General features: G+C 67.9%; 2 protein-coding genes across 5 annotated transcripts in view; both read right to left on the reverse strand.

Moving 5' to 3' along the window:
- Nucleotides 1-3,048: 3,048 nt before the first annotated feature.
- On the reverse strand, nucleotides 3,049-19,178 carry KDM5C (lysine demethylase 5C; the record flags this gene model as incomplete). Its single annotated transcript, XM_084612963.1, has 28 exons — nucleotides 3,049-3,429; nucleotides 3,618-3,806; nucleotides 4,824-5,023; nucleotides 5,266-5,323; nucleotides 5,512-6,027; nucleotides 6,511-6,651; nucleotides 6,947-7,126; nucleotides 7,292-7,430; nucleotides 7,701-8,059; nucleotides 8,365-8,461; nucleotides 8,595-8,742; nucleotides 9,088-9,212; nucleotides 9,821-10,002; nucleotides 10,196-10,390; nucleotides 10,540-10,659; nucleotides 11,098-11,260; nucleotides 11,595-11,776; nucleotides 12,112-12,270; nucleotides 12,555-12,674; nucleotides 12,871-13,029; nucleotides 13,594-13,778; nucleotides 13,863-13,986; nucleotides 14,232-14,300; nucleotides 14,883-15,017; nucleotides 15,257-15,427; nucleotides 15,771-15,893; nucleotides 16,226-16,303; nucleotides 18,597-19,178. The coding sequence occupies 28 exons, from the start codon at nucleotides 19,176-19,178 to the stop codon at nucleotides 3,421-3,423; spliced, it is 4,908 nt and encodes a 1,635-aa protein (XP_084469089.1). The 3' UTR covers nucleotides 3,049-3,420.
- Nucleotides 19,179-21,120: 1,942 nt separating this feature from the next.
- IQSEC2 (IQ motif and Sec7 domain ArfGEF 2) overlaps nucleotides 21,121-27,482 on the reverse strand; it is a 60,419-nt gene continuing 54,057 nt past the window's right edge. For all 4 annotated transcript variants that reach the window (XM_084612919.1, XM_084612922.1, XM_084612921.1 and 1 more), the window contains 7 exons: nucleotides 26,013-26,152; nucleotides 25,532-25,657; nucleotides 25,193-25,292; nucleotides 24,931-25,092; nucleotides 24,532-24,705; nucleotides 24,101-24,150; nucleotides 21,121-23,568 (listed from right to left, as the gene is read on the reverse strand). In XM_084612919.1, coding sequence (XP_084469045.1) covers nucleotides 22,621-23,568; nucleotides 24,101-24,150; nucleotides 24,532-24,705; nucleotides 24,931-25,092; nucleotides 25,193-25,292; nucleotides 25,532-25,657; nucleotides 26,013-26,152 — 1,700 coding nt within the window. In that variant the 3' untranslated portion in view covers nucleotides 21,121-22,620. The remainder of the gene's footprint in view (nucleotides 23,569-24,100; nucleotides 24,151-24,531; nucleotides 24,706-24,930; nucleotides 25,093-25,192; nucleotides 25,293-25,531; nucleotides 25,658-26,012; nucleotides 26,153-27,482) is intronic.

A 27,482-nucleotide genomic window follows, 5' to 3' on the forward strand; every position in this document is an offset into this window, starting at 1 on the left:
GGAAGAGCCCCCCACCTGAGCCATTCTGTTCAGGGGACAGGTCTGAGGAGGCCAGAGAGGAGGTTTTGGAAGAAATTGAGAAATTTTACCATAATAAGGCACCAGGAACAGGTGGGATTCACCCATGAGTCCCACAGGAGTTCAGCTATGAAATTGCAGAACCACTCGGGATCTTGGTAAATTGGAGAACTGGGCTAGAGCCAACAAAATGAAAATCAAGGAAGATGGGCTACACTTTGGGAAGAAAAACCAAATGTACCAGTACCGAACGGGGCAGAACTGGCTGGGCAGCAGCACTGCTGGGAGTGGCGGTGGATCACAACCCCGGCCACGTGATGCTGTTGCAAAAAAAAAAACCATGCAATTTTAGGTTGCATTAGCAGAGGCGTAGTTGCAAGTTGCAGGAGGGGACAGGACCACTCGGCTGGGCCCTGGCTAGGCCTCAGCTGGAGGACGGTGTCCGGTTTCGGTCACCAACGCCCAGAAAGGACGTGGAGACACTGGGTAGGATCCAAAGGCAAGCGCCAAAGACGATCAAAGGGGAGGGACACCAGCCACGTGAGCCAAGGAACTGGGTATGCTCAGTTTGGAAAAGAGATTGACAGCGCTCTTCGAATACTCGAAAGGCTGCCATAGAAAAGATGGAGGCAGGTTGTTCTCTCTTGCCCCAGAGGGCAGGACGAGAGGCCGTGGGTTCAAACTACAGCACAGCAGACTGAGATTGAATCTCAGGGAAGAGCAGCAGGACGACAGAACCGAGGACTCGGGAGGTTGTGGAAGCTCCTTCGAGGAGGGTTTCGAGCGGAGGCCGGAACCATCTGTCTTGGATGGTTTAAATCCTGCAGTGTGGTTGGGGGTCAGACTAGGTGCCCCTTGCGGTCCCCTATGGGTCGAGGAGTCTGCTAACTGTGGTATGTGACCAATTGCTCCAATCAGCCTCAGGACCAGACTAGCAGATAACTCAAGCGATGCAGATTTTTAAGAGGCGCCAGAGGTGATTCCTGGCTGGGTAACTTCAGTACCAGACACACTGGTTGAAACTGCAGCGAAGAACAGACTCATCGGACATAGGGATGAACACGGTGCTGGGAAGGGGAAAATCAGGCCTCCCCCGTCTCTCTGAGTGACGAAGGAACGCACGTGGGTAATGCTCCCGGAAGACCCCGCAGTCCCCGGGGCTAGTTCTCCGAAAGCATCCACCCAATGGGCAGCGGCAGCCGGAAAAGCTACTGGAACCATGAAGGGCGGGAGAGACAGTAAGACGGAAAATCTCACACTATTTAAGGCCGTGGTTCGCCCCCCCTGGAATACGGCAGGTCGTTCGGGACAGCCACAACTCACGGTGGGACATCGGGGAGGGGTCGGAGAAGAGCCACGCGGGTTAGAAAACCTGCTTGAGAGCGAGACGCCCACTCCCTAGCTGAGCGCAGAGGAGGTGACGCAGGGACCGAATATTTCATAAGAAGAAAAGGAGGACTTGTCGCACCTTAGAGACGAACCAATTTATTTGAGCATGAGCTTTCGTGAGCTACAGCTCACTTCATCGGATGCATCCGGAGCTGTAGCTCACCAAAGCTCATGCTCAAATAAATTGGTTCGTCTCTAAGGTGCGACAAGTCCTCCTGTTCTTTTTGCGAATACAGCCCAACACGGCTGTTACTCTGAAACCGAGTATTTCATAACTCACTCGAGCCAACAGCTGGCAGCTGAAACGAGAGAAATTCAACCTGCAAATAAGGTTTCACGCTGAGGGGAATTAAGCAGGGGAACAACCGACCAAGGGGCATGGCGGATTCGCCATCCCCTGCCATTTCAAACTCCAGCGGGGCTGGATTTCTAGAAGCTCGGCTCTAGGGATTATTTTGGGGCAGGTCTCAGGCCTGCACGATGCAAGAGAGCAGACTAGATCACCAGTCCCTTCTGAGCTGAGAATGTGTCACAGCCACAAGAAAGCAGTAGTTTTGAAGTTCACCTGTGGAATTCCTTGCCTCATGATTTTCCCCCTGAAGTTTTAGAATTCAGTTATGAGCCCAAGAGGGGGCGAATGGGACCTGGCATCATGCAGATGGCGCAGGTGGGCACGAGTAGCAGACAGAGCATCGACGAGCCAGGCTGCAGGTGGAGCCGGCGCTGGACACCCTCGTGAGGACGACCATGTTCCGCTGCAGGACATCTCGCTCACGGACGCAAACACATCTCCCCACTGAGCCCGAGTCGAGGGGCTCGACTGGACTAAAGAACCCGGCGCTCTCCAACTCGCCCTGGTGCTCCCCCAAGACCCGTGGAGATGGGCCGAGTTTGATGATGCATGAATGGAGAGGGAACCCGTGGGAGCCCTGGCGCTGCCCCAGTCCTGGGCACTCCCCATAACTCAGCCAGTGCCCCCCACTTGCCAACGCGCCAAGGAGCCCTCTCCCCACCCCCCGAATTACTGTTGTCCCAGCTTTCACCTCTGTCCCTGCAGCTCCAGAGCTGTTCTCCCCCGTGCCCACCACAGGCCAGAGCTCTGGGGGCCAATCCCAGCCCCCCCCGATCAGATCAGGGGGGCGCTGAGCATGGCTGAGCCCAGGGGAAATGGGGACCAAGTAAACAGATTCCCGGAATTGGGAGGCGGCTGACCAGCTCTGGGGCTACTGGGGAACAGCCCCATAAAACGCAGCACAGGGATGAGGCGCCGAAACGCAGCCAGCTCTGGGGGCCCCCCGGGACCCCCCCAAACAGCTCCATTAGCCTCCAAAGTTTAATAATAATAAAAAAATCATAATACAATAACGCCCCCCCCACCCCCCCATAGACAGTGATAGGAACACTAAAAAGAGAGAGAGAGAGAGAGAGAGGTTTAGTGTCAGGGCTGGGCCCCTAAGGGGTGTTGTGGGGCGGGCTGGAAACAGACCAGGTTCCGCCCCCCAGCCCTGCTGCCCCCCTCACCACCCCCCCGAAAAACCCCAAAGTGGTTCCCCCAATTCCTATAAAAAACCCATCCCGGGCTGGAGAGGCAGCTGTGCAGCTCCGGGGGAGAGGGGGGCAGGGCTGCAGTGTGTGTGTGTGTGTGGGGGGGGAATCTGTCCCCCCCAGAGTAAGTCCAACCAGTGCAGGGCGCTGGTCCGGCCGATCTGGCTGTGCTGGTATCTCGGGGGTGCCCCGAGACGTCCATGGTGAATCCGGAGGGGCACAGTTCTGGGGGGCGGTGCCCCCTGGCTCCGGCGGGGGTGTCAGCGAGATCCCCCCACTCCCCGTCTCTGCACCGAGGTATCCATGATACAAAAGGAAGGATAACGTAAAATAATTACATCACTGGGCAGAGTCCGGCCCGGGGTCCCCCGGTGGGGAGCGTCCTGGGGGGGTCAGCTCCGCCCCCCGGTCCCCCCCCAGTCAGGGCGCCATCAAGTCAGCCGTCCGGTCCGGAGGAGGGGGCCGGCGTCACAACTGCTGTGGGGACAACAGGGGAGGGGGGTTAGTGAGGGTCGGGGGACCCCACGGAGCCCCCCCAGTAGGATCAGGAGATTCCAGCCCAGAGGGTCAGGGGGGGACCCCAGCCCCACGGGCCCCCATGGCAACCAAAACCCCCTCCCACGCCCCCACAGCCCCAGGCGCACCCCCAAGTGCCCAAATCTCACCCCGACACCGTTCTGGCTGTGGTCGGTGCCGGTCCCGGGGGGGGCCACATCGGGGGGCTCGCTCTCCCGGCTCCTCTTTGGCTCTAACTCCTCCTTCGGTAGGGGGGGCAGCTCCCCCCGCTCAGCCCGGCGCTTCCGGCGTCGCTCGGCATCCCGGCCCCGGGCCCCACGCCGCTCTGCCTGCTCCAGCTGGGGGCGACAGGGAACGTCAGCCGGACATGGACCCCCTGCAGCCCCGGGCTCCCCCCAGCCCTGCCGGTGCCCCTCATCCCGACCCGCAACCTCCCCCGGCCCAGCCGTACCCCTCACTCCCGACCCACAACCTCCCCCAGCTGTGCCCGTGCCCCTCACTCCCGACCCACAGCCCCCTGCCAGCCCAGCCGTACCCCTCACTCCCGACCCGCAACCTCCCCCTGCCCAGCCGTACCCCTCACTCCCGACCCACAGCCCCCTGCCAGCCCAGCCGTACTCCTCACTCCTGACCCACAACCTCCCCTGGCCCTGCCGGTGCCCCTCATCCCGACCCGCAACCTCCCCCTGCCCAGCCGTACCCCTCACTCCCGACCCACAGCCCCCTGCCAGCCCAGCCGTACCCCTCACTCCTGACCCACAACCTCCCCCGGCCCTGCCGGTGCCCCTCATCCCGACCCGCAACCTCCCCCAGCCCAGCCATACCCCTCACTCCCGACCCACAGCCCCCTGCCAGCCCAGCCGTACTCCTCACTCCTGACCCACAACCTCCCCCGGCCCTGCCGGTGCCCCTCATCCCGACCCGCAACCTCCCCCGGCCCAGCCGTACCCCTCACTCCCGACCCACAGCCCCCTGCCAGCCCAGCCGTACTCCTCACTCCTGACCCACAACCTCCCCTGGCCCTGCCGGTGCCCCTCACTTCTGACCCACAGCCTCCTGCCAGCCCAGCCGTACCCCTCACTCCTGACCCACAACCTCCCCCGGCCCTGCCGGTGCCCCTCATCCCGACCCGCAACCTCCCCCAGCCCAGCCGTACCCCTCACTCCCGACACACAGCCCCCTGCCAGCCCAGCCGTACTCCTCACTCCTGACCCACAACCTCCCCTGGCCCTGCCGGTGCCCCTCACTTCCGACCCACAGCCTCCTGCCAGCCCAGCCCTGCCCCCCAGCTCTGCCGGTGCCTCTCACGCCTGACCCACAGCCCCTGCTGGCCCAGCTCTGCCGGTGCCCCTCACCTCCAGCAGATGGCGGAAGGTGTCAACGGGGGGCGCCCGGGCAGCCTGCAGCAGCCTCCAGAGGCTCTGCCCCTCGTCCAGCGTCACCTCCAGCAGGTCGCCCTCCAGGAGCAGCTCCTCCAGCGCCCGCCGCGGCCCCTCGGGCAGCTCCAGCACCGGGCCCTGCAGCCGTGCCAACGCCGCGCCCAGCGCCTCCAGGTCTGGGGGGCGACGGGGCAGTGAGGGGGGATGGGGCCAGCCTGCAATCCCCACTGCACCCTCAGCGCCCCCTCCCTCCGCCCTGCCCCCCCCGCGCCTTCAGTGCCAGCTGCTGCCCCCCACTAAATCCCTCCCTCTGTCTCCCTCCATGCCACACACCGTCCCCTCGGTACCAGCTCCAGCCCCCCCGGACCCTCCCCTCCCTCTGCCCCAACCCCGGTGCAGAGCAGATATGGGGCGTTACCAGAGGTGAAGGGTCCCATCTTCTCCGGCGACGGGGCGTCCCCGTTCTCCAGGGAGAGCTGCGGGGGGCAAGAGGGGACAGAGTGGTGAGACAGGCATGTGGCCCCACCCCCACCTCGGGGGACCCAAATCTAGGGGGCCTGGTCCCAGGGGCTCCCTCGCTGGGGTGGGGCAAAGGCAGACCTACCTCCCCCCGTGCCTGGCACCAGCGGACCGGGGCGAGCGCCCCCCGCCCAGCCCCCCTCACCTTGGGTTGCTCGTTGCGGCTGGTCTCCCGCAGGGCGCCGGCGTCCCCGTGTAGCCGTTGGCGCAGGGCCGCCAGGCGCTCCAGGGGCCCGGCCAGCTCGGGCGAGGCCAGCAGCTGGCGGGCGCGGTCCTGCCAGGTGATGGCACGCTCCGTCAGGCACTGCAGGGCCTCGCCCTCGGGCAGCCGCACCGGCAGCTTCTGCAAGGCCACCAGCAGGGCCAGGATGGTCTCGAGGCGCGGGCGGCGGGAGCGCTGGCAAAGTGGGCACAGGAACTTGGCGTCCCACTCCCACCAGGCGGGCGAGGGCTTCTGGGCGCCCAGGCGGGGCCAGGCCACGCAGGGGGCGTGGAACCAGTCGCGGCAGAGCTCGCAGCACAGCATGCCGGGCCCGGGCGGCCGGCCGCACACGCAGGAGGGGGGGCCGGGCGCGGGGGGGCCGGGCTTCAGCGCGTTGGCGCGGCGCAGCCGCAGGATGCCCTCCTTCTCCTTCCGCTCGCCCTCCTTGAACGCCACAATCTGCCGGGGGGCGGGGAGGGCTCAGTGCGGGGGGGGGAGAGGCGGGCAGCCTGCCAGCCCCCAGCCTCCCCCCCTTCCCTCCCTGCCCGCTGCCAGCTCCCCCCGCCAACCCCAGCCTCCTCTGTCGCCAGCCCCAGCCTCCCCTTTCCTTCCCTGCCCTCTGCCAGCCCTCCCCCCTTTCCCTCCCTGCCCGCTGCCAGCTCCCCCCGCCAGCCCCAGCCTGCCGCTCCCCCCCCGCCACAGCCCGCCCCAGCCTCCCCGCCCTTTCCTTCCCTGCCCTCTGCCGGGCCCCCCCGCCAACCCCCAGCCTCCCCCCTTTCCTTCCCTGCCCGCTGCCGTCCCCCCTGCCAACCCCAGCCTCCCCTTTCTCTCCCTGCCCCCCCCCCCCCCCCCAGTGTCTCTCCTGGTGCCCCTAGAGGAGACAGGCCCCATGCCCCATTCCCCGCCCTCCGGAGGGGCCGGGCCCCACTGCTGCCCACTCACCACGGAGCCAGGGTCCCGCAGGTCCTGAGCCGACAGCCCCAGGCTCTCGGTGTCCGACTTGTAGAGGCCGAGCTCCGGCTCCCGCCGCCACTTGGTGCGCTTGGGGCTGGCCGCGCCAGCGTCCGCACAGGGGCACAGCACCTGGGGGGGGCAGAGGGGGTTGGGCTCTGCCTTCCGTGCCCCTCCGGTCCCATGGGGCCCATGCCCCCCCCAACCCCCTCAAGACCTACCATCCTCCCCACAGCCAGCACAGCCCCAAACACCACCCTCTCCCCCGTGGGACCCACCTGCGCCCCATGGGAGCCACGGCCCCCACTACCCTGAGGGATCCACCACCGCCCCCCCCCCCCCACTGTCCCATGGAAGGCACAGACACCACCCCCTGCCGCTGCCCCACGGGAGCCATAGACACCCCCCAGCCCCGCCCCCCACACACCTCCAGCAGGGTGTAGCATGAGTTCTTCTTGAGGAAGGTCTTGGAGGCCTTCTCGCGCCAGGAGTGCGCCGTGCCCACCTGCACCTCCAGCTGGCGCAGCTCCTCCAGCCGCACGGGCAGGTCCCGGCCCACGGCCACCAGCCCCTCCAGGTCGTCCAGGCAGGGGTAGTGATCCCCGTTCTAGGGCGGGGGGAAAAGGTCAGCGCCGCCCCCCACAGACTCACCCTGTGATCCTCCCAGAGCCGCCGGGTCACGGCCCACAGCCCCAGGTCTCCCAAGTTCCCCCAGAGCCCCACCCCCCAGCCTCACGCCACACTCCCCCCCAGAAAGCCCCTCATCGCTCACCTGGATCTCCTCCACATCGGCGATCCAGGCCCGGGCTTTGGCCAGCGCTTCCTTCAGGGCCAGGATGTTGGGCAGGTGCACGGGGACGTTCTCCGCCTCCTTGATGATGGCTTCCAGCGTGGCCGGGGGGTGCTTCTGCCTGGGGGGGGGAGGGGATGGCTCAGGCCCCCCGGCTCCAATCTCCAGGCCCCCTCCCCTCCCAGAGCTGGGGAAGGAACCCAGGTGTCTGCACTCCCAACCTGCCTCATGTTCTCACCACTAGTGCCCTCTCCCCTCCCAGAGCTGGGGAGAGAACCCAGGTGTCCGGGCCCCCAACCTCCCCCAGGCTCTAACCGCTACCCTCCCCAAAACCGTGAAGAGATGCCAGGGGTCCTGCTGCCCCCAGAACCCAGGCATCCGGGCCCCTCACCTGGCCTCGAGGCAGAGGTGGGCCTTCTCCTCCCAGCGCTGGGCGATGGTCAGCAGCTCCTGGAGCTCGGCCCGGGCCTTCTCCACGGCTGGGCTGGGGGCCACGGTGGCGCCGGCCTGGGCCAGGCCCCGCACCAGAGCCAGGGGCACCTGCTCACGGGGCGAGCGCAGCGCCCGCTTCACCTCCTCCAGCCAGGCCGCCTGCTGCACCTGGCGCTCCAGCTGGCGTGTCTCGGGCACGGCCACACCCAGCCGTGCCCCCCGCGCCACCAGCCCCTGCAGCTGGGCTGCGCTGGCGGGCAGCCCCCGCAGGGCCTCCTGCGCCTCCTCCTGGAAGCCCAGCGCCCGCTCCAGCACCGCCTGCGGGGGGAGGGGGAGTCAGGGCAGGGCCGGGCCTGGGAACCCCCCAAGCCCCGCCCCTGGGGAACCCCCTCCCCGCACCACCTGGCGGGGCAGGGGGGGGAGTCAAGGCAAGGCCGGTCCCTGGTACTCCCAAAGCAGCCCCCACAGCCCCATCTTCCCCCCTGCCTGGGGGCGGGGCCAGTCCCGAGTACCCCCCAAACGCAGCCCCCGGTAGTCACTCAATCCTGGCTCTGGGTACCCCAACCCAGCTCCCCTGTATGGCGCCCGAGCCGGGCCTGCCCCCGTGGCCCGTGCCTGCTCACCTGCACGTCGGCCAGCTGGTGCATGACGCAGGGCACGCTGCTCATGCGCTCCAGGAAGGCACGCAGCTCCTCCAGCGACAGCGGCACGGCGGGCACCCTGGGCGAGAGGCGTGCCGGGTTAGCCTGGGGACCTGCCCGCCCGCCACCAGGGGGGCTGGGAACGGGAGGGGTCAGGAAGCCCGCCGGCCCCCCACGGGAGGGGCGCGGGCACAGGTCCAGTCCCCACTCACCCGGTCTCCAGGCCGCTGATGAGCCCCAGGGCATCGGAGACGCAGCGCTCGGCCTCAGCCAGGCAGCTCTTCAGCCGATGCAGCAGCTCGTTGTCGGGGAACTTGCGCTCGCGAGCCTCCGACTCCAGCGCCCGCAGCTCCTCCAGCGCTGCAATGACACACGGCTCAGGCTCCCTCTCCGCCGGGACTCCTGGGTTCTCCCCCAGCCTGGGGGGGGGGGGGGGGGGGGCTACATGCCTGGACTCCTGGGTTCTCTTCCAGGAGCTGGGAGGGGTGTGGGGCCTAGTGGTTAGAGCGGGGGGGGGGGGCACGGATGGACTGGGAGCCAGGACTCCTGGGTTCTCTCCCCAGCTTGGGGAGGGGAGCAGGGGCTAACGGTCTGAGTGGGGTGCAAGCCGGCACTCAGGAGGGGTGAGGTGGGAAAGGGGCACATGGGTGGGTTCAGACCCCCCTCTCCCTCCCAAGGGACCCCAAGCGTCCGGCGGGTGCTTACTCCTCTTGCGCCCGTCCTCCACCTCCAGGGCGATTCGGACCTTGTTGGCCCAGGTGTCGAAGGACTCGGCCCGAACCTTCAGCTTGTGCAGCATGGCCGGGAGCTCATCCAGCGTGTAGCGGTACCTGCGAGCACAGGGTCAGCTGGGCCGCAGGGAGCCCCATATACCGGCTGTGGGAGGGCCTGGGGCAGGGACCCCGGCCTCCTGGGTCCCCCGTGGCCGGAGGGAGGAGGGCCCGGGGCGGGGACCCCGGCCTCCTGGGTCCCCCGTGGTGGGCATCCCGGCCTCCTGGGTCCCCCGTGGCCGGAGGGAGGAGGGCCCGGGGCGGGCATCCCGGCCTCCTGGGTCCCCCGTGGCCGGAGGGAGGAGGGCCCGGGGCGGGGACCCCGGCCTCCTGGGTCCCCCGTGGCCGAAGGGAGGAGGGCCCGGGGCGGGGACCCCGGCCTCCTGGGTCCCCCGTGGCCGGAGGGAGGAGGGCCCGGGGCGGGGACCCCGGCCTCCTGGGTCCCCCGTGGCCGGAGGGAGGAGGGCCCGGGGCGGGCATCCCGGCCTCCTGGGTCCCCCGTGGCCGGAGGGAGGAGGGCCCGGGGCGGGGACCCCGGCCTCCTGGGTCCCCCGTGGCCGGAGGGAGGAGGGCCCGGGGCGGGGACCCCGGCCTCCTGGGTCCCCCGTGGCCGGAGGGAGGAGGGCCCGGGGCGGGGACCCCGGCCTCCTGGGTCCCCCGTGGCCCACCTGAGGTACTGGCGGCTACTGGGACACTTGCAGAGGTCGTGGATGTGGTAGAGACAGACCAGGCGGGCGGGGCAGTCGTAGCAGGCCAGCGCCGAGAGGAAACACGTCGTCTTGCACTTGTCGCACTGGCGCTCGTCATCCGGGAGCAGCTCGAAGGCCTCGCGCTCCGCCTCCGTCACCCCCTGGGCGGGGAGAGGGGTGAGCACGGATCATATGCCCGCCACCCCCGAGCTCCCCCACCACGTCCCCCCCTCCCCAGCCCCACGTCCCCCCCGTCCCCAGCCCCACCCCAATGTCCCATGTCCCCCACCTCCCCAGCCCCATGTCCCCCCCCTCCCCAGCCCCACGTTCTCCCCCCCCCAGCCCCGCCCCCACCTTGTCCAGCAGGGCCTTGCGCAGCTTGCGCTCCTCCTGCACCAGGATGAACATCTCCTTGTGCACGGCGGCCGCTAGGTTGAGGTCGAGCTTCTCGGGGCAGGCGGCCATCTTGCAGATCAGCTCCTCGTGCGAGAAGACGCAGTAGCGACGCAGGCGGCGGTAATGCTCGATGCACTGGCGCCCAGCCGGCAGCTGGGGAAGGAGGGAGGGACCCAGGCGTCCGGGCTCGTCATCATTGTAACCCAGGCGTCCAGGCTCCCAGACCCTCCCCCCTCCCAACCACGAGACCCCACTCCCCTCCCAGAGCTGGCCAGAGGACCCAGGCGTCCGGGCGTACTCACCCAGTCAGCAGTGCAGAAGTTCACAGCTTCAGCGAAGTTGTAGCCCTGGTTGAAGCCGCTGTGATAGGCCCGGGGGAAAGTGATGACGAACTCTCCCGCACACTGATTGGTCCGGACGACCTGGGGGGGCAGGAGGGAGCGACCAGGTGAGTGGGAAGGGGGGGGGCTGGGACCAAGGTGAGGTGAGCAGCACTGAGGGGGTGTGGCTGGGGCGTGGCCAAAGCAGGCAAGCAGGGGGGCCTGGTGAGGGCCGGGTTAACACTGGCCAGTGGGCGGGGCAGCAGAGGGCGTGGATGGGGTGTGGCCAGGGAAGGGAGGAGGTGGCGAGGGGCAGGCAGGCAGGCAGTGGGAGTGGCCAGGGCAGCGAGGGGGTGGCACAAGGGGTGGGGCGGGGGCCAGGGCATTCACCGGAGAGCCGTGGGGGTGTTGGGGTTCATGAGGGTGAGGAGTGGGTGCAGTGGGGGGGGCGTGGCTGGAGCAGAGGGGGCGGGGCCAGGACAGCACAGAGGGCGGGGCTGAGGCAGAGGGGGCGGGGCCAGAACAGCACAGGGCACTCACCGGCACACCATGGGCCATGAGGGTGTTGGGGTTCATGAGGGTGACGAGCTGGTGCAGCAGGTCCGGCTGGCTCTCGAACAGCTCCGGGGTGAGCTTCTTCATCACGTCCTCCAGGTGCTCGGCCGCGAACGAGGGCACCCCGTACCACGTCTTGGGCTCGCCCCTGGGGACAGCGCAGGGTCAGGGGGGCAGCCGCTAACCCCCCATCCCCCCGACCCCGTACCACGTCTTGGGCTCGCCCCTGGGGACAGCGCAGGGTCAGGGGGGCAGCCGCTAACCCCCCATTCCCCCGACCCCGTACCACGACTTGGGCTCGCCCCTGGGGACAGCGCAGGGTCAGGGGGGCAGCTGCTAACCCCCCGACCCCGTACCACATCTTGGGCTCGCCCCTGGGGACAGCCGCCAACACCATGGCCGGCCCCCCAGGCACCTGTCCCCCCATTTCCTCCCCCACCAGCCCAAGTGACCCCCAATTCCAGTCCCCCATTCTGCCCCACCAGTGGAGGTAGTTGATGGAGTAGCTCCAGTGGTCCTCAATGTGCCAGCAGAAGGCGGAGAAGACCATGCCCACGTAGAGCCAGGGCACCTTCATGCCCGAGATGTCGGCGTTGATGTGGCACAACACCGACTGCTGCAGGACCGGCATCACGTTCAGGTTCCAGCCGCTGGCCGCGTACTCCTGCCGGGAGAGGGGGGCTCAGAGCTCCCAGACGCCACCAGGGGCCCGGCTGGCTCCAGGGCAGAGACTGGCTGTGCGGGGTGGGGAATGGGACACGGGGCCCGTTCCCCTAGGGAGCACCGGACGGTTCAGGGAATGGGGCCTGTCCCCTCTAGGGCGTGCTGGATGGTTCAGGAGGTCAGGGAATGGGGCGTGAGGCCTGTTCCCTCTATGGGGTGCCAGCTGGCTGCGGGGGTGAATGAATGGGGCGCTGGCCCCCATCCGGCCCCAGGGCAGGGACTGGAGGGCTCCAGAGGGCAGGAAAGGTGGCAAAAGGGCCAGCTGGGGGTCCCCACCTCCTCCTCGGGGCACAGCCTCCGCTTGCTGTCGCTGATGGGGAAGCCGCTGCCGAACTCCTTGGAGTGGATGTCGGCGCCGTACTCCACCGTCACGTCCTCCTCGATGCTGTTCACCAGGCGCCAGAACTCCTTCTCCACCAGCTCTGTGGGCACCATCTGCCGGGGGGCAAGGGTGGGCATGGGCACAGAGCTACACCCCGGAGCCCAGGTGTCTGGGCTCCCAGCCCACTGCACTGACCACTGTGCCCCACTCCCCTCCTAGAGCCGGGGAGAGAACCCAGGTGTCTGGGCTCCCAGCCCCCTGCCCTCTCAGAGCTGGAGAGAGAACCCAGGAGTCCTGGCTCCCAGCCACACCCCCTCCTGCTCTAACCACTAACTCCCACTCCCCTCCCAGAGCCGGCAGAGAACCCTGGCATCCGAGGGCCCGCGGGGGCACTCACGTGGACAGGCATGTTGAAGTAGTCAGCCTTGAAGGCGTCGGCCATCTCTCCGAAGCTCTGCAGCGTGTACTCCCGTGTGGCCTGCTCGAAGCCGAACGCCTCCGGGGGGCGCTTGCATTCCTGCCGGGGGGCGGGGGGGAATGTCAGGGCCAGGGAGGGGTGGGGACCCCCACGGAGACTCACGGGGCCTGCATCTGGGGAAGCCAGGCAGTTCCCCCCAGCCAGCCCGTCCCCCGTCCCACAAGTCCCAGCCAGGCTGGTTCCCCGCCCTCCTCCCAATCAGCCCCAGGGGCCCAGCCAGCCCCGCCCCGCTCACCGCCATGACGCATTTGGGGCAGCGCCAGACGCCCTTGGGGATCTCGGGCAGGGGGGGCAGCAGGCAGAAGATGTGGTAGTTGTCGTCACAGCCGTCGCACAGCAGCAGCTTGTCGTCCTCGTCCCCGCGGGCGCAGATCCGGCACACGTAGGAGTCGATCTGTGGGGCAGGGGGGCGCCAGCGTCAGGTGGCGAGGCCTGGCGCCCCTGGGGTCGGGGAACGGGACACTGAGCTTGGTGCCTCGGGGTGTGGGGAACGGGGCACCAGCTCCCACCTGCCCCGGGGCAGGCACGGGCTGGTTCAGGGGGGCGGGTTCAGGGTTACTGATGCAGAGATGCAGCCAGCTCAGGGGTTTGGGGGCCCGGTCAGCTCAGGGGCCCCAGCCTGCTCAGGAGGTTGGGGTGCGGACCAGTCAAGTTGGTGGTCTCATGCCAGAGTCCCAGCCGGTTTGGGGGTCCTAATCCAGGAGCCCAGCCAGCTCACAGGGGCCTGGTCACCTCAGGGGTCCCAGCCCAGGGGACCAGCCAGCTCAGGGGGGGCACAGCCGGCTCGGAGGTCCCGATCCAGGGGCCAGGCCAGCTCAGGAGGAAAGGGGGGGGCTGATCACCTCAGGGGGTCCCGATCCAGGGGCCCGGTCGGTTCAGGGGGTCCCAGCCAGCTTAGGGGTCCCAGCCCAGGGGAAGGGGGGCCCAATCACCTCGGGGGTCCCGGCCCCCCACTTACGAACTGCGTGTTGCCGTGGCTCCGACGCAGGCGCATAGTCATCTTGGTGCAGGGCTCCGGGCTGTGCCTCAGCTCCTCCTTCACCTCCAGGAAAGGTCGGGGTGATGGCGGCTCCAGCCGGGAATCCACCCCGGGGGGTTCCTCCTTCACCACCACCGTGGGGGGGCACTCGGGGCCCTCCTTGTCTGGGGGGAAGGGAGAGGAGTCAGCACAGACCGCCCCGCCCCGCCCCTGCCGGCACTCACAGCCAGGCAAGGCCCCCCCCTCACCTTTCTTCCGCAGGGTCTTGTCCTTGGCCACCAGCCCCAGGCCCAGCATCTTGGGGCCGGCCCCATAGATCTGCAGCTTCTTCAGCTCTGGGTTCTTCTCGATGTCCTCCTCCGTGGGCTCCGGCTGTGGGGGGAGGGGCAGAGTCAGTGCAGGGGCGGGGCTGCAGCGCCCCCCACTCCCAACCTGCTCCCCCCCCCCCCGGAACGGGCCAGGAAAGCGCAGGAAAACAGGGACAGCCGGGGAAAGGGGGGGGGGGGGGCGTGAGGTATCCCAAAATGCACTGGGCTGGAGCAGGGCCTACTGGGAGGTGCGGACCGGGGGGACAGAGAGAGCGAGGCAGGGGGTCCGGACAGATGCCAGGAATGTACCCAGGCCGCGGGCGCTCGCTCAGCTACCAGAGGCGATGGGCTGGCACGTTCAGGGCAGGCCTCAGACTCCTGCAAAAGGGCAAGAAAATGGGGGTGGGGGGCACCAGCGTCAGCGATGGGCTGGGGGTGGCACCAATGGGCCGCTCCAGATTTGCGGGCAGGATGGCAAAGTCCCCCTCAAGTTCCCCCCCAGCTACGGGCAAACAGGTACAAAGAGAAGTGGAGGAGGGAGCCAGGACTCTTGGGTTCTCTCGGGAGGGCCTACTGGTTAGAAAGGGTTGGGGCGAGCTGGGAGCCAGGACGCCTGGGTTCTCTCCCTGGCTTTAGGAGGGGAGTGGGATCTAGTCATTAGAGTGGGGGGCCTGGGAGCCAAGACTCCTGTGTTCTCTCCCACCTCTGGGAGAAGATGGGGCATAACACCACCTGCAAGTTTACAGGCACCAAACTGACCTACAGGGAGGGGAGAGCCCCTGTCCAACCACACAGCAAGGTGGAAAGGAGAACCCAGGAGTCCTAGCCCCCTGCCCCACTCTAACAACTGGATCCCACAGCCCTGCCAGAGAACCCAGGCGTCCTGGCTCCTGCTGCAGACTTGCTGGTTGTCCGTCCCAGGCCTGCAGGGGCCTGGGGGCCAGCCGGGGGGCCACTCACCTCCTGCTGCAGCCGCTTGGCCCGGCGCCCGTAGCTGTTGAACTTGGAGGGCTGCACGGACTGGCGCAGGGGGATGCTGTGGGGCTTGTACTCCTTGTCCTTCTCCTCGCTGTCGAAGGGGCGGGCGTCACACTGCTGGGGAGAGACGGGGGTTAGCACCCAAATGGACCCCAGCCCCGGGTGGGGCCCAAACCCAGGGGGGACGGCCGGGGCGCTTTCCCCGGGGCCTGGCACCACAGAGCCTGGCATCGATCCCCTCCCAGACCTGGGAGAGAACCCAGGTGTCCGGGCTCGCAGCCACTGCCCCCGCTCTAACCACCAGACCCCAACTATCCTGCCCGTCCCGCCCAGTGGCCAGCCCCAGCCCCCCTTACCACCAGGTTGGCCCCCGACTGGTACATCTCGTAGGGGTAGATGATGCGTTCGTAGTGGGAGCGCAGCAGGGAGCCGATGTTCTTGCCAGAGGGGTAGGCGAGGCGCTGGGCCACACGAGCCCACCGCCGGTCCCTGCAGATGGCCTCATAGCCCCCCTCCTCCAGCACCACCTGTGGGGAGAGAGCCCTGAGCCGCCGGCCCTCAGCGCCCCCCCCACCCATGGATTCCCCCCCAATGCTGCCGGCCCCCTCCCCTGACTGCGACCCGGCCTCTGACCTCCAGCTCTGCAGCACCCCAGGCCAACATACAGACCCCAGCCCTGGGGCTGCTGGCACCTCTGGCCCCAACCCACCCCTCCCCTCCCTGACCCGCAGCCCTGCCAGCGCCCCCAGCTCATGGACACTCCCCCAGAGCTGCCGGCACCCATGGCCCCCAACCCGTGCCTCCCCCGGCACTGCCAGCACCCCTCCCCGACCCACAGCCATCTCCCCCCCCCAGCGCTGCCAGCCCTACCTTGCTCAGGCTGTAGAGGTCGAGGATGCGCCGCTCCACGTTGGGGATCTTGAGCGAGGAGCCCTGGATCTCCCAGAACTTCGCAATCTGGTCTAAGTAGTTCAGCTTCACCCGCGTCTGCGCCTGGGGGCGGGGAGGGGAGCAGAGCTGTTCACCTGGGTGTCGCCTCTCCAGCTCACGCGGCCGCGCTTCAGCCCTGCCCAGCCCCCACCAGCAAGGACAGGGAGCCGGGAAACAGCACTGCCGTCGCAGGGGACCTTTCAGGCCAAGAGCTAAGGCATCAGAGTACCACCTGGCGTGGAGATGCAGCCACCTCTGGGGTGGGTCAGTTGGGAACGGCCACACAACGCCACACTGGGATAGTTTATCCAGCACTGAGATGCGGCCACCTCTGGGGCGGGGCAGCAGGGGACCAGCCACCCCGCAGCCACCACGGGCACTGCCTCCCAGCTCACCTCCAATTCGTTGAGCCTCTGGATGCGTGGGGTGAACCTGAAGTTATCCACTTCCACAGCAAAGGGGGGCTGCCAGTCCTGGGGAGAGACGGGAAATGGAGGAGACTTAGTGCTGGAGCAGACAACGCTGCCTTGAGACCCCCCAAGATTCTTCCCAAGTACCGTCCGCAGGGGCAGCCCTCTGCCAACCGGGTATCGCCTCTGACGGGACATGCCCAGCTACTTATGTGCTCATCGCCCTGGGGGTGCTGGGCTGGGGGCCCCCACGGAGAGGATTGGGGCTCACACAGAGCAGGGTCCATCCCCTCCAGTGGAGGGCAGGAGATCTTCTGTTGCCAGGACCACCCCGCACCTCCACGCCAGCAGGGCAGGGAAGGGAGCTCAGTGGGGCGGACAGTTGAGAGCAGACTGGACACCTCTCGCATCCCAGTCCATCTGGTGCCAGGGGGCACCTGCCCTGACCCCAGGGTTAGCACTCTTAAGGCCAGACAAAGCCGTATCCCAAAATATCTGCATTTCACCCAGCATGGGAATGCAGCTCCCTCTAGGGTAGGGATAGGGCAGCTGGTAACAGCCGCACATAACACTGCACAGGGATGGCTTGCCCGGCGCGGTGGCTGAGGAACAGCCGCACATAACACTGCACAAGGACAGTTTGCCCGGCACTGAGATGCAGCCACCTCTGGGGTAAACATACCAGTTTATAACCCTAAAGTCTCTCTCCAGACGCCCGAGATCTAAGAGCAAGGCTGCCTGGGTCTGTGACCAGCGGGAGCCACTCCTGCCACTCCCACGGCCAAATCAAGGGTCTTTAGTGGGGCAGGGGAGGGGACGACAGCCAATGCCATCAGGAGTCCAGCACAGCGTTCACTAGCCCAGCCAGGCAATCGCTCCCCTCACCCCCATTTCTGAAAGGGGGGGACCCCAGCCCCTGGATCTGATGCCTGATGCACACCTACGCAGGCCAGCGAAACAAATGCAGGCCACTGAAACTAACACAGGCCGAACTCAAACCTATCCTTCCAATGCCCTGCACCCACCAGATCCAACTGAGACAGGGCCAGGGAGAGATGGGACAAGCAAGCTGCCCCAAAGATCCTCCCCAGGGAAGCCCCCACTTTTGGATGTGCCCCCCCAAGCCCCAGATCCCCTCCCCCCAACCCAGCGAGCCCACTTGCAGCCATGTCCAGCTGTCTGGGAGGAGAAGAGGCCAGGCCAGAGCCATTACAATAGCCCAGCCAGGAGGATGGAAGAGGCAGCCACAAAAGAAACGATGTGGGGGAGATGGGGGTTGAGGAAGGGGGCTTGTGGGTCCCATGTTGGGGGGCTGCTCCCCAGATTACCCGTGGGCAGGACCACTCTAGGTGTCAGGCCCCCACACACTGTTTACCAGACAAAGGCTGGAGCGAGGCAGCCATATTGAACGTGTCACTGATATTGGGCGGGGGGGGGGGGGATCTGAGATTCTCCCCCCCCCAGCACCCTCCTGATCCCCAGGCACTGAGCTGATGACCTCGCGGCCCAGGACCAGCAGAGGAAGTGGGGGGCAGGAGGGTTTGGGAATCAGACCCCACGGATCCCAGAGCCCCAGGAGATCAGGAGGGTCTTGAGGCCAGCGGGGGCCCCTGAGGAGCGGAGAGGCCCAGCCGGATGACCCCATTTCAACCAGATGCCAAGTCAGCGCTGGCCCGGCCCGTCAGCCAGATCCTCAGCGCCCCCCGCTGGCGGGGACCATCACCCACCGCCCCCCACTCCCTGTGTCCATGCAGTGCCCCGCAGCCCCTGTTCCAGTGGGCCCTGCCGTGACCCTGCGGCCCCCTGCCACCCCCCATGGCACCCCTGCCCCCTACACATGAAGAGCCTTCACCCCTACCCCCCATGGCCCCCAGGCATGGGCCAAGTGGGACACAGGCACCCCGACCACCCCTCTGCACGGGAGGTACCAGTGCCCGACTGCCCACCATGGGGAGCATTGCCCCCCACACCAGACACTGTGCAGAACATGCCCCCCATGCCCAGCACTACCCCCATTTCCCCCTGGTGCCCCCCGATGCCCCTCATGGCAGCCTGTCGGCCCGCCCAGCGGGAACTAGCTTGGACCCCTCAAATGCCCCCACACGCCCCAAGGCAGGCATTGCTGTGGTGGGCAGTGACCCCCCCATCTCCCCACACATGCCCCATGGCAGGCGCTGACCCCCTATCCCCCCCTACGCCCCATGGCGGGCGCTGACCCCCCCAGTTCCCCCCCCACGCCCCATGGCGGGCGCTGACCCCCCCAGTTCCCCCCCATGCCCCACGGCGGGCGCTGACCCCCCCCAGTTCCCCCCCACACGCCCCACGGCGGGCGCTGACCCCCGGCCCCCCTACTCACGGCGGGGGGCCGGATCTTGCAGATCCCGCTCTTCTCGGCGATGGGCCGGATCTTGGCGATGTAGCCCAGGGGGTCGCGGAACTCGGCCCAGCTGGGCTCGAAGACGGGGCACTCGGGGGGCGGCAGGAAATCCTCGGGGGGCTCGGCCTCGGCCCCCGGCCAGGGGGCCCCCCACTCGCCCGCCCCCTCCCCCCACCCGGCCCGGGGTCCCGCCCCCCCCCGGGGCCCCCGCTCCGTCTTGGGGCCCCGCTCCTCTGCAGGGGGGCCCCGCTCCCCCCACCCCCGCCGGGGGCCCCGCTCCTCAGCCGGGGGGGCCCGATCGCCCCTGGGGCCCTGATCCTCCGCCGGGGGGGCCCGATTCTCCCACGCCCGCCGGGGGCCCCGCTCCTCCGCCGGGGGGGCCCGATCCCCCTTGGGGGCCCGATCCTCCGCCAATGGGGCCCGATCCTCCGCCACGGGGGCCCGATCCTCCGCCACGGGGGCCCGCCCGGGGCCCCGATCCTGTGGCGGGGGGGCCCGATCCGCAGCCGCCGCGGGTGGGGGCGGCTCCTCCCCCCGGGCGGGGGGGGCCCGATCCTCCATGTCCTGCCCGCCCCGCCGCCGCCGCGCCGTGGCTGCCCCCCGCCCCTCAGGGGGCCATGCCCGCCCCGGCCCCCCCCGCGTCTACTCGAGCCCGAGGCCTGTGGCCGGCCTAGGCCCCGCGCGGATGCCTCCGCCGCCGCCGCTTCACCCTCCGCCCCCCACTCGCGATCCCTCCGCCGCCCCCCCTGCGCCCCTACTCCCCGTTCCTCGGCCCGGTGCCTGCTGCCCCCCCCTGCCCCGGCTCAGGCCCCGCCGGCTCCCCCCGGCCTGCCCGCCGCCGCCATCTTGGGGCTCGTTGCGCCTGCCCGCCGCTGCCGCCACACGACGTCTCCCTCCGCCGCGGGGGGGGTCCCCCAAGGTGCGGCCGGAGGGGCTCGGGAGCGGCTCCGGCGGGTCGGGCGGGGCCGAGAACCCCCCAACGCTGAGAGGACGGGACGGGCGTCGGGCCCCCGGCGAGGCGGCAGGGGCGGCGGGAGGGAGAGAAAATAGTCCGCGGCGGAGGGATATTCCTGTCGCCTCCGCCGGGGAGGGGAGCCAGCGGCCCGGGGAGGGGGGGAGCCGGGACTTCTTGCGCACGTTTAAAGGGCCGCAGTGCGCGTGCGCCCAGGGAGGGAAAACAGGAAGGGGAGGAGGGGGCGGGGCGCAAGGAGACCACGCCCCCTGTTACCTGGCTCCTGCCCCGCCCACCCCCCTCCATCTCCCAGCCTCGCCCCCTCCTCCCCCTCAGCCCCCTAACCCCTCCCACACCCAGATCCCGCCCCCTTTCCCAGCCCCCTAACCCCTGCCCCTCCCCCTTCCCCAGCCCCCAACCCCTCCCAACCACACCCCACACGTACCCCTTCCCCAGACCGGCCCCCTAGCTCGTCCCCCTCCCCCTTCCCCAGCCCTTTAATCCCTCCCCACCCCTCAGCAGCTCAGTCCTAGCCCAGTCCCTCCCCTGCCAGTTGGGGACACACGGGAGAAACGAGGCCTGTTGGGATCTCAGCCCAGCTGGTGTCACAAGTTCTTGTTCCCGGCGTCCTTGTCCCAGTGCCGAGATGCAGCCAGCTCTGGGGCGGGGCGGCGGGGAAGAGCTGCATGTAACGTCACATGGGGACGGCTGGCCTGGGGCTGAGATGCAGCCAGCTCTGGGGAGGGGAGGCGCGGTGGGGAACAGCCACACATAACGCCACATGGGGACAGCTGGCCTGGGGCTGAGATGCAGCCAGCTCTGGGGCGGGGCGGCAGGGAATGGCCATGTCGCAGTTTGGGATGGGACGTGTAAGAGATTCTCATGTCCCGTGCAAACGGTGTGGGGGGGCCATACAGCAATACAAGATCCTCGCCAGACTTGGGTTTGGGCCCGGACACCGGGGTTCACACCCTAACTCCAGGGGGATTGGAGCAACAGCCTGGGGCCTCGACACCCACAGGCCTTCTGTAGTGCCATCTTCACCCCCTGCCCACAGTGTCCCCCCACCCCTCCTCCCTGCCCCATGGCGCCCCCCAGCACCCAGCCCTGCCTGCCAGAGGAGAGCACCCCCTGCCCAGCCCTCTGCCTCACGGTGTCCCCCAGTGCCTGGCCCCGCTCAGCCCCCTGGCACCCCCCAGCCCTGCCTGCCAGGGGAGAGCACCCCCTGCCTCACCGTGCCCCCCAGCGCCTCGCCCTGCCCAGCCTCCTGGCACCCCCCAGCCCTGCCTGCCAGGGGAGAGCGCCCCTACCCAGCCCCCTGCCTCACGGTGCCCCCCAGTGCCTGGCCCTGCTCAGCCCCCTGGAACCCCCCAGCCCTGCCTGCCAGGGGAGAGCACCCCCTGCCCAGCCCCCTGCCTCACCATGCCCCCCAGTGCCTGGCCCTGCCCAGCCCCCCCAGCGCCTGGCCCTGCCTGCCAGGGGAGAGCGCCCCCTGCCCAGCCCCCCGGCGCCCCCCAGAGGCGGGGTAAAGAACACACGTACCCCAGAGGCTGAACACGGAAAGGACAGTCGGTCATTTATGAAGCATCAAATGTACAGTTTCTTATATACAAGGAGGAGGACTGGGGGGGGCAGGGGAACAAAAATACGGTCATCTCGTCAATGGCGAGCCAGGAACTCCGGGGGTGCCCCGGCCTGTGGGGTGCACGGGGGGGCCCCGCTCCGCAGCCCGCTATTTATAATGTATACTATATACAGTGGGGTCTGTACAACAAACCAATTAAACGTGGGTACCGGGGCAGGGGAGGTGCATGCTGGGGGGCGACCAGACATTGGGGGGACCCCAAGAGAAACTGGGGTGCACAACCCTGAGGTGGAGGGGCAAAGGGGACAGCGTTGGCTATGGTGCTTCAGAAATCCTTTAGTTCAGGACTCCTGGGTTCTCGCCCCAAATCTGGGAAGGGGGATGGGGGGGGCAGGTCTGGTGATTAGAGCCAGGGAGGGGCTGGGAGTGAGGACTCTGGAGTTCTGCCTCAGTTTCTCTCTACTCTCCCTCCCTAAACCCCCCTTCCCTGAGCCAGGGAGAGAACCCAGGAGTCCTGGCTCCTAGCCCCCTCTCCCCTCCCGCAGCTGTGTGTTTTGGGGGGACACCCATCAGAAACAGAGGGATATTCAAGTGCGGGGAGGGACAGATTGTATTTGCAAGGGGGGGGATAAAGTGCACAAGATTCACTGGGGCAGAGGTGCAGCCACCTCTGGGTCGGGGCAACAGCCGCACATAATGCTGCATAGGGACTGTTTCCATACAGGGCTCTGCCGCCCCCCAAAACAAACAGCCCTGGGGCCCAGAAAATGGGGAGGGGGCTAGTGGAGTTTCATGGGGTTTCCCCCCATGGGATCCCTTTCTGCACCGGGGAGTGGGGCAGGTTTGGGGGGCCTTGCGGGGGAGGGAGGGGTTCTCTGTCAGTGCAAATCACAGAATAGGTGTTCGGGGGAGGGAAAACGGTTGCCGCCGGGAGTAGCCCTTATTACAGACACGGGTAAGAACGGGGGGGATGCCCCCCCAGATCTGGCTCCCCAATATCCCAGGGATTCCCCCCCCCAAAAAAAATAACAGGCCAAGCAGCAGCAACTCACAAGCCATGTGCAAATGAAAAGGGGGCCCTCTTCCCCCGCAGCGGACCACCTGGGGCTGTGCAATGAAAGTTAGTGCAATGGGGTGGGTACATTTCCCAGAATTGGCCCCGGGGGGGTGGGGAAAACAGGGCAGGGATAGGGCATCCACTACCCTGGCCTTCCCCCTCATTTAAGGGGCCGGCCCCACCCCCGGCCACAGTCCCCGCCCTGCACAAATCTGTGCAGAGCTGCAGCTTCCGGGACTCTTCCATCCAGCGCTGTCACGAGCTGGGGCCATTCTCTGCCGCGATCTGGTCTCTCCTCCCTCGCCGGTCCTGGGAAGCTGGGGGAGGGCAGGGGGATGATTGCCAGGGATCGGGGCTCCCCTCTGTCTGGGTTTCCTCTGCCCCCCGGCCCTCCCCTGCAGCACGGCTCTCAGACCATGGTGCTAATTCTATTGACCGGCTTGGATTTTGGGTTGGGGTTGCCCTGTCCCCCTCCCGGGTGCAGGGGGGCATGCTGGGGGAGCGGGGAGGTGGGAGCCCCGGGGGAGTGCGGGCTGAGGGGGGTGTGGGGCGAGGGTGGGGGCAGAGGCGGGTAGGAGGGGTGGGGGGGGATGGGCGAGTGGGGGGGGGGGCCGTGGTGGTGGGGGTGGGTGGGGCCGTGGTGGGGGGCCGGTGGCGGGGCACCCCCCCCGCGCTGCCCCAGCTGGGGGTGGTGGCTGAAGACAAAGTGCTTGGGGGGCTGGCGGTGGAGGGTGTGGTGCCCCCCGCCCCCCTGGGGCAGGTGCTGGGGGTAGGTGTGGGAGGGCTGGGGGGCCGGGCTGTAGAGGGGGAGAGGTGAGGTGGGCTGGCGGCCGTGGAGGGGGAAGGGGGGGTGGGTGGAGGGGGCGGCAGAGGGGGGCAGCTGGTGCAGCCGCCTCTGATGCCCGGGCCGCTGGAGGGTATAATGCTGGTGCACCAGGGGGAAGGCCGGGGGCGTCTGCTTCTGGGGAGGCGCCGAGAGCGGGGGCTGGGAGGACATGTGGAAGCGGGGGGGCAGGGCGGCAGCCACGGGGGGCAGCGGGGGGGGCGGGGCCGGCTGCGGGGGGGGCGGGGGCTGCTGGGGGTACGGGGGCGGGGCCACGTGGCAGTACTGGGCGTGGAGGGCCTGCAGCTTGGAGGGGCCCTCGGGGGGCGGGGACAGCGGGTGCGGGGGGTGGGAGGAGGGGGCCGAGGCCTGGCCGGGGGGCAGCGGGAAGGGGGCCCGGCCCCGCTTGCTGCCGAAGAGGGAGCCCAGGAAGGAGGAGGAGTTGGAGATGGGGCGGGCCTGGGCCTTGTAGTCCTCCAGCGGGGCGGGCGGGGGCATGCGCTGGTGGGGGCGGGGGCTGCTAATGATAGACCCCTGCGGGGAGACAGAGAGAGAGAGAGATCAGAGCACTGGCCGCGAAGCCCCGCCCTTCTACAAGCCCCACCCACTTCATGAACCACCCTTGGATAAGTCCCACCCACTTTTATGACACCCCCCCACCCGCTCATAAGACCCACCTCCTCCTCCCCCCACTTTCTTTTATAAGCCCCACCCCCTGTGATAAACCCCACCCCTTTTACAAGCCCCACCCCCTTTATGCACACCATACTTGTACAAGCCCCTCCCCCCACTGGCTACCGGAAATGGGGGGGGGGTCAGATCTGTATGTAAGGAGCCGGTGGAGCTGGCGTGACAGGAGGAGCAAAGCATGCTGGGAACTGAGCGGAATGCGGGGGGGGCAGGGGGGGGGTGTCCGGCGGGCCAGCCGGGAGCAGAGCATGCTGGGACGCCTGGCGGGGCCCCTGGGCGCGATGGGGGATCGGAGCTGGAGCGACAGGCAGAGGGAGGCGGAGAGGGGGGCACCCCGGCAGGGGGGGAGGGGACACCGCAGCCCCCCCCCACTTACTTCAATGGTGCTATCCAAGGATCCCACGCTGTTACGGCGGCCCCGCTTGCCTGCACGGGGGGGGGGAGGGGGGCAACAGCAGGGATTAGCGAGGCTGGCCCCCCCCAACAGGGCCCCCCCCCCCGAAACTGCCTCCAGGTAACCCCCCAGCGAGAGAGAGCGAGAGAGTGCACAAAGCAGAGCGAGCGAGCACCGTCCCCCGGCACGGCGGGGGTTAACCCAGCCAGGCCACGCCCACCGTCCCGCCCCCCCCATCCAGGGAGCTTCCTATTGGCTGAGCCGCTCACATGGCTTTTCTGCCACCAGGGGGAGCCAAAGCCCCCAACAGGAGCCAGGGGGACCAGGCGAGAACCCAGGCGTCCGGGCTCCCAGCCACACCCCGCTCCCCTCCCAGCGCCGGGGAGGAACCCAGGCGTCCGGGCCCAGCTCACCGGCGTCGGAGAGGTCGCGCAGGGAGCTGCTCAGGGCGCTTCGCTTCAGCCCGTCGCCCAGGCCGTAGGTGTCCTCCAGGCTGCTCCGGGTCAGCGTCCCGTTCACCGCCTCCTTGGGGCCCCCCGCCGGGGAGACGTTGGGGCGCACCACCCCCTTCTGCTTCTCCAGCTCCGCTGTGGGGGGCCGGCGGGGGGTCAGGTGCCAGCGGGGCCCCTCACTCCTGACCCGCAGCCCCCTGCCCCCCCAGCCCTGCCGGTGCCCCCCACTCCCGCCCCGCAGCCCCCTGCCCCCCCAGCCCTGCCGGTGCCCCCCACTCCCGCCCCGCAGCCCCCTGCCCCCCCAGCCCTGCCGGTGCCCCCCACTCCCGCCCCGCAGCCCCCTGCCCGCTCGGCACTCACACTCCACACGGTATTTCTCCATCTCCTGCACCTCGGCGATGGACTCCCGCAGGTCGCTGGTGAAGCGGAGCCGGTCCTGCAGGCTGGGGGCGTTGAAGACGATCAGCACTTTCCGCTCCCCGCCCGGCACGGCCGACAGGAGCTTGATCCCGAACTGGTAATCTGCGGTGGGGGGAGACAGGGACACAGAGACTCAGGTCCGGCTCTCTCGGGGGGCGGGGGCAGCGGGGAGCTGTGGGTCCGAGGCGGGAGGGGCACTCACAGGAGTTCTGGAACAGCTGCAGGTGCATTTCCACCAGGGGGAAGCTCTGGCGGAAGTTGTACGTCACCATGATCTTCTTCTTCTGGAAGATCTTCGTCACCTGGGGCGGGGGGGGCGGGTCAGCGAGAGTCCCCGGCTCTGCCCTCTAGCCCCCTCCCCGCCCCGGAGCTGGGAGAGAACCCAGGAGTCCTGGCTCCCAGCCCCACCCCACTCTAACCCACCAGCCCCCACTGCCCTCCCAGAGCTGGGAGAGAACCGAGGGGTCCTGTCTCCCAGCTCCCCCCGCCCCAGCCCACTAGATGAGGATGGGACCCAGGTATCCGGGCCACCCCCACTCACCACCAGCAGGTCGTTGAAGAGGAACACCTCCCTCTGGTGCAGGCCGAGGCGCTGGGGCCGGTTGGGGTCGGGCACCTCATAGAGCTGGCAGCAGCAGACCAGGCGACGGTGGGGCAGGGACAGCACCTGGCGTGGGGCGGGGGAAGGTCAGTGGGGCCAGAGGGGGTGGAGTCTACTCAAGAGTCCCACCCCCAGAAGCCACCAAAAGGCCCTTCCCTTCCTCCCCGCCGCTACCTCTTCTCCATCAAGCTCCTCCCCTACACATCCCCAGTGGTCCCTCCCACCCCTCAGGCTCCGCCTCCATCTGTGAGACCCCACCCACCCAAGCCCCTCGCCTGAGGCCCCGCCTCCTTCTCTGAAAAGCCCCTCCCCTGACAGGCCATGCCCCCCTCCAAGAAGCCCCACCCTCCAAGCCCTCTTCCCAGGGCTCCACCCCTTCCCTATGAGGCCCCTCCCTCCCGGGAAACCCCGCCCCACTCACCGGTTTCTTCCCCACGATCATGCGCTCGACGGTCTGGACCTGAGAGACGTGGTCGTCGCTGGTTCGCAGCTCGCGGCTCTGGATGCGCTGGTAGATCCCCACCAGGAGGTCGCGGGGGATGTCCTGCCCGTTATCCACCCCTGGGGGGGGAAGATGCACAGACGGACCCGGCGATGAGTGGGGCCAAACACCATACAAGTCCCCCTCCTCAACCCAGAGCCCTGGCAAGTCTAGAACAGAGGCTGCGGCCTCTGGTGCTGAACCCGGTCATTCTAGATCCCAGCCTGTCATGGAGTGTGGGGGAGTCCAGGCCCTGCACCCCTCTTCCTGGGATTCACTGAGACTCAGCCAGCCAGTAAAACAGAAGGTTTATTGGACAACAGGAACACCCAGGACCCCTCAGTCAAGTCCTTCTGGGGGAGCAGGGAGCTTAGACCCCAGCCCTGGGGTTCCCTGTGTTTCTCCACCCAGCCCCAAACTGAAACTAACCCCCCCCCCACCAGCAGTTCCCTGCTGCAGTCTCCGTCCACATTCCTGGCCGAGGTGTCACCTCCCCCTCCCCCTCCTGGCTCAGGTGACAGGCTCTCAGGTCTCCCATCCCCAGGGCACATCCCCAGGTCAACACTCCCCCCTCCCTGCCGAGTCACATCGTCACATCTCTCCCCCCTTCGAGACTGAACGGAGCGGGGTCACTGTGACCAGTGACCTGGGGAAGTTCGGGGCCCCCTCTCCAGGACAGCGCATCCGCTATCAGGTTGGCCCTTCCCTTCACGTGGACCACGTCCATGTCGTAATCCTGCAGGAGCAGGCTCCATCTCAGGAGCTTGGCGTTGGCTCCTTTCATCTGGTGCAGCCAGGTCGGGGGGAGTGGTCGGTGTAGACGGTGAAGTGTCGCCCGAAGAGATAGGGCTCTAGTTTCTTGAGGGCCCACACCATGGCCAGGCACTCCTTCTCGATGGCTGCGTAGTGTTGCTCCCGGGGTAGCAACTTCTTGCTCAGGTACACGATGGGGTGTCTCTCCGCCTTTTCATCCTCCTGCATTAACACCGCCCCCAGTCCCGTGTCGGAGGCGTCGGTGAACACCACAAAGGGCTTGTCAAAGTCTGGGTTTGCCAGAACTGGGCCACTGACCAGAGCCTCCTTCAGCGCCCGGAAAACCTCCTGGCACTGCTCGGTCCAGACCACCTTGTCTGGCTTCCCCTTCTTGCATAGCTCAGTGACGGGGGTGGCTATGGTGCTAAAGTGGGGCACAAATCTTCGGTAGTATCCTGCCATCCCAATAAAGGCTTGGACCTGCTTTTTGGTGTGGGGAGCGGGCCAGTCTCTGATCACCTCCACCTTGGCTGGTTCCGGCTTTAGGTGGCCGCTCCCCACCCGATGGCCCAGGTAAGATACTTCCGCCATCCCCACCTTGCACTTCTCCGCTTTTACAGTCAGCCCAGCCCCCTGGAGTCGGTCCAACCTGGGACA

The sequence above is a fragment of the Lepidochelys olivacea genome (assembly GCF_965140295.1).
Source record: "Lepidochelys olivacea isolate rLepOli2 genome assembly, chromosome: 23".
Lineage (NCBI taxonomy): Eukaryota > Metazoa > Chordata > Testudines > Cheloniidae > Lepidochelys > Lepidochelys olivacea.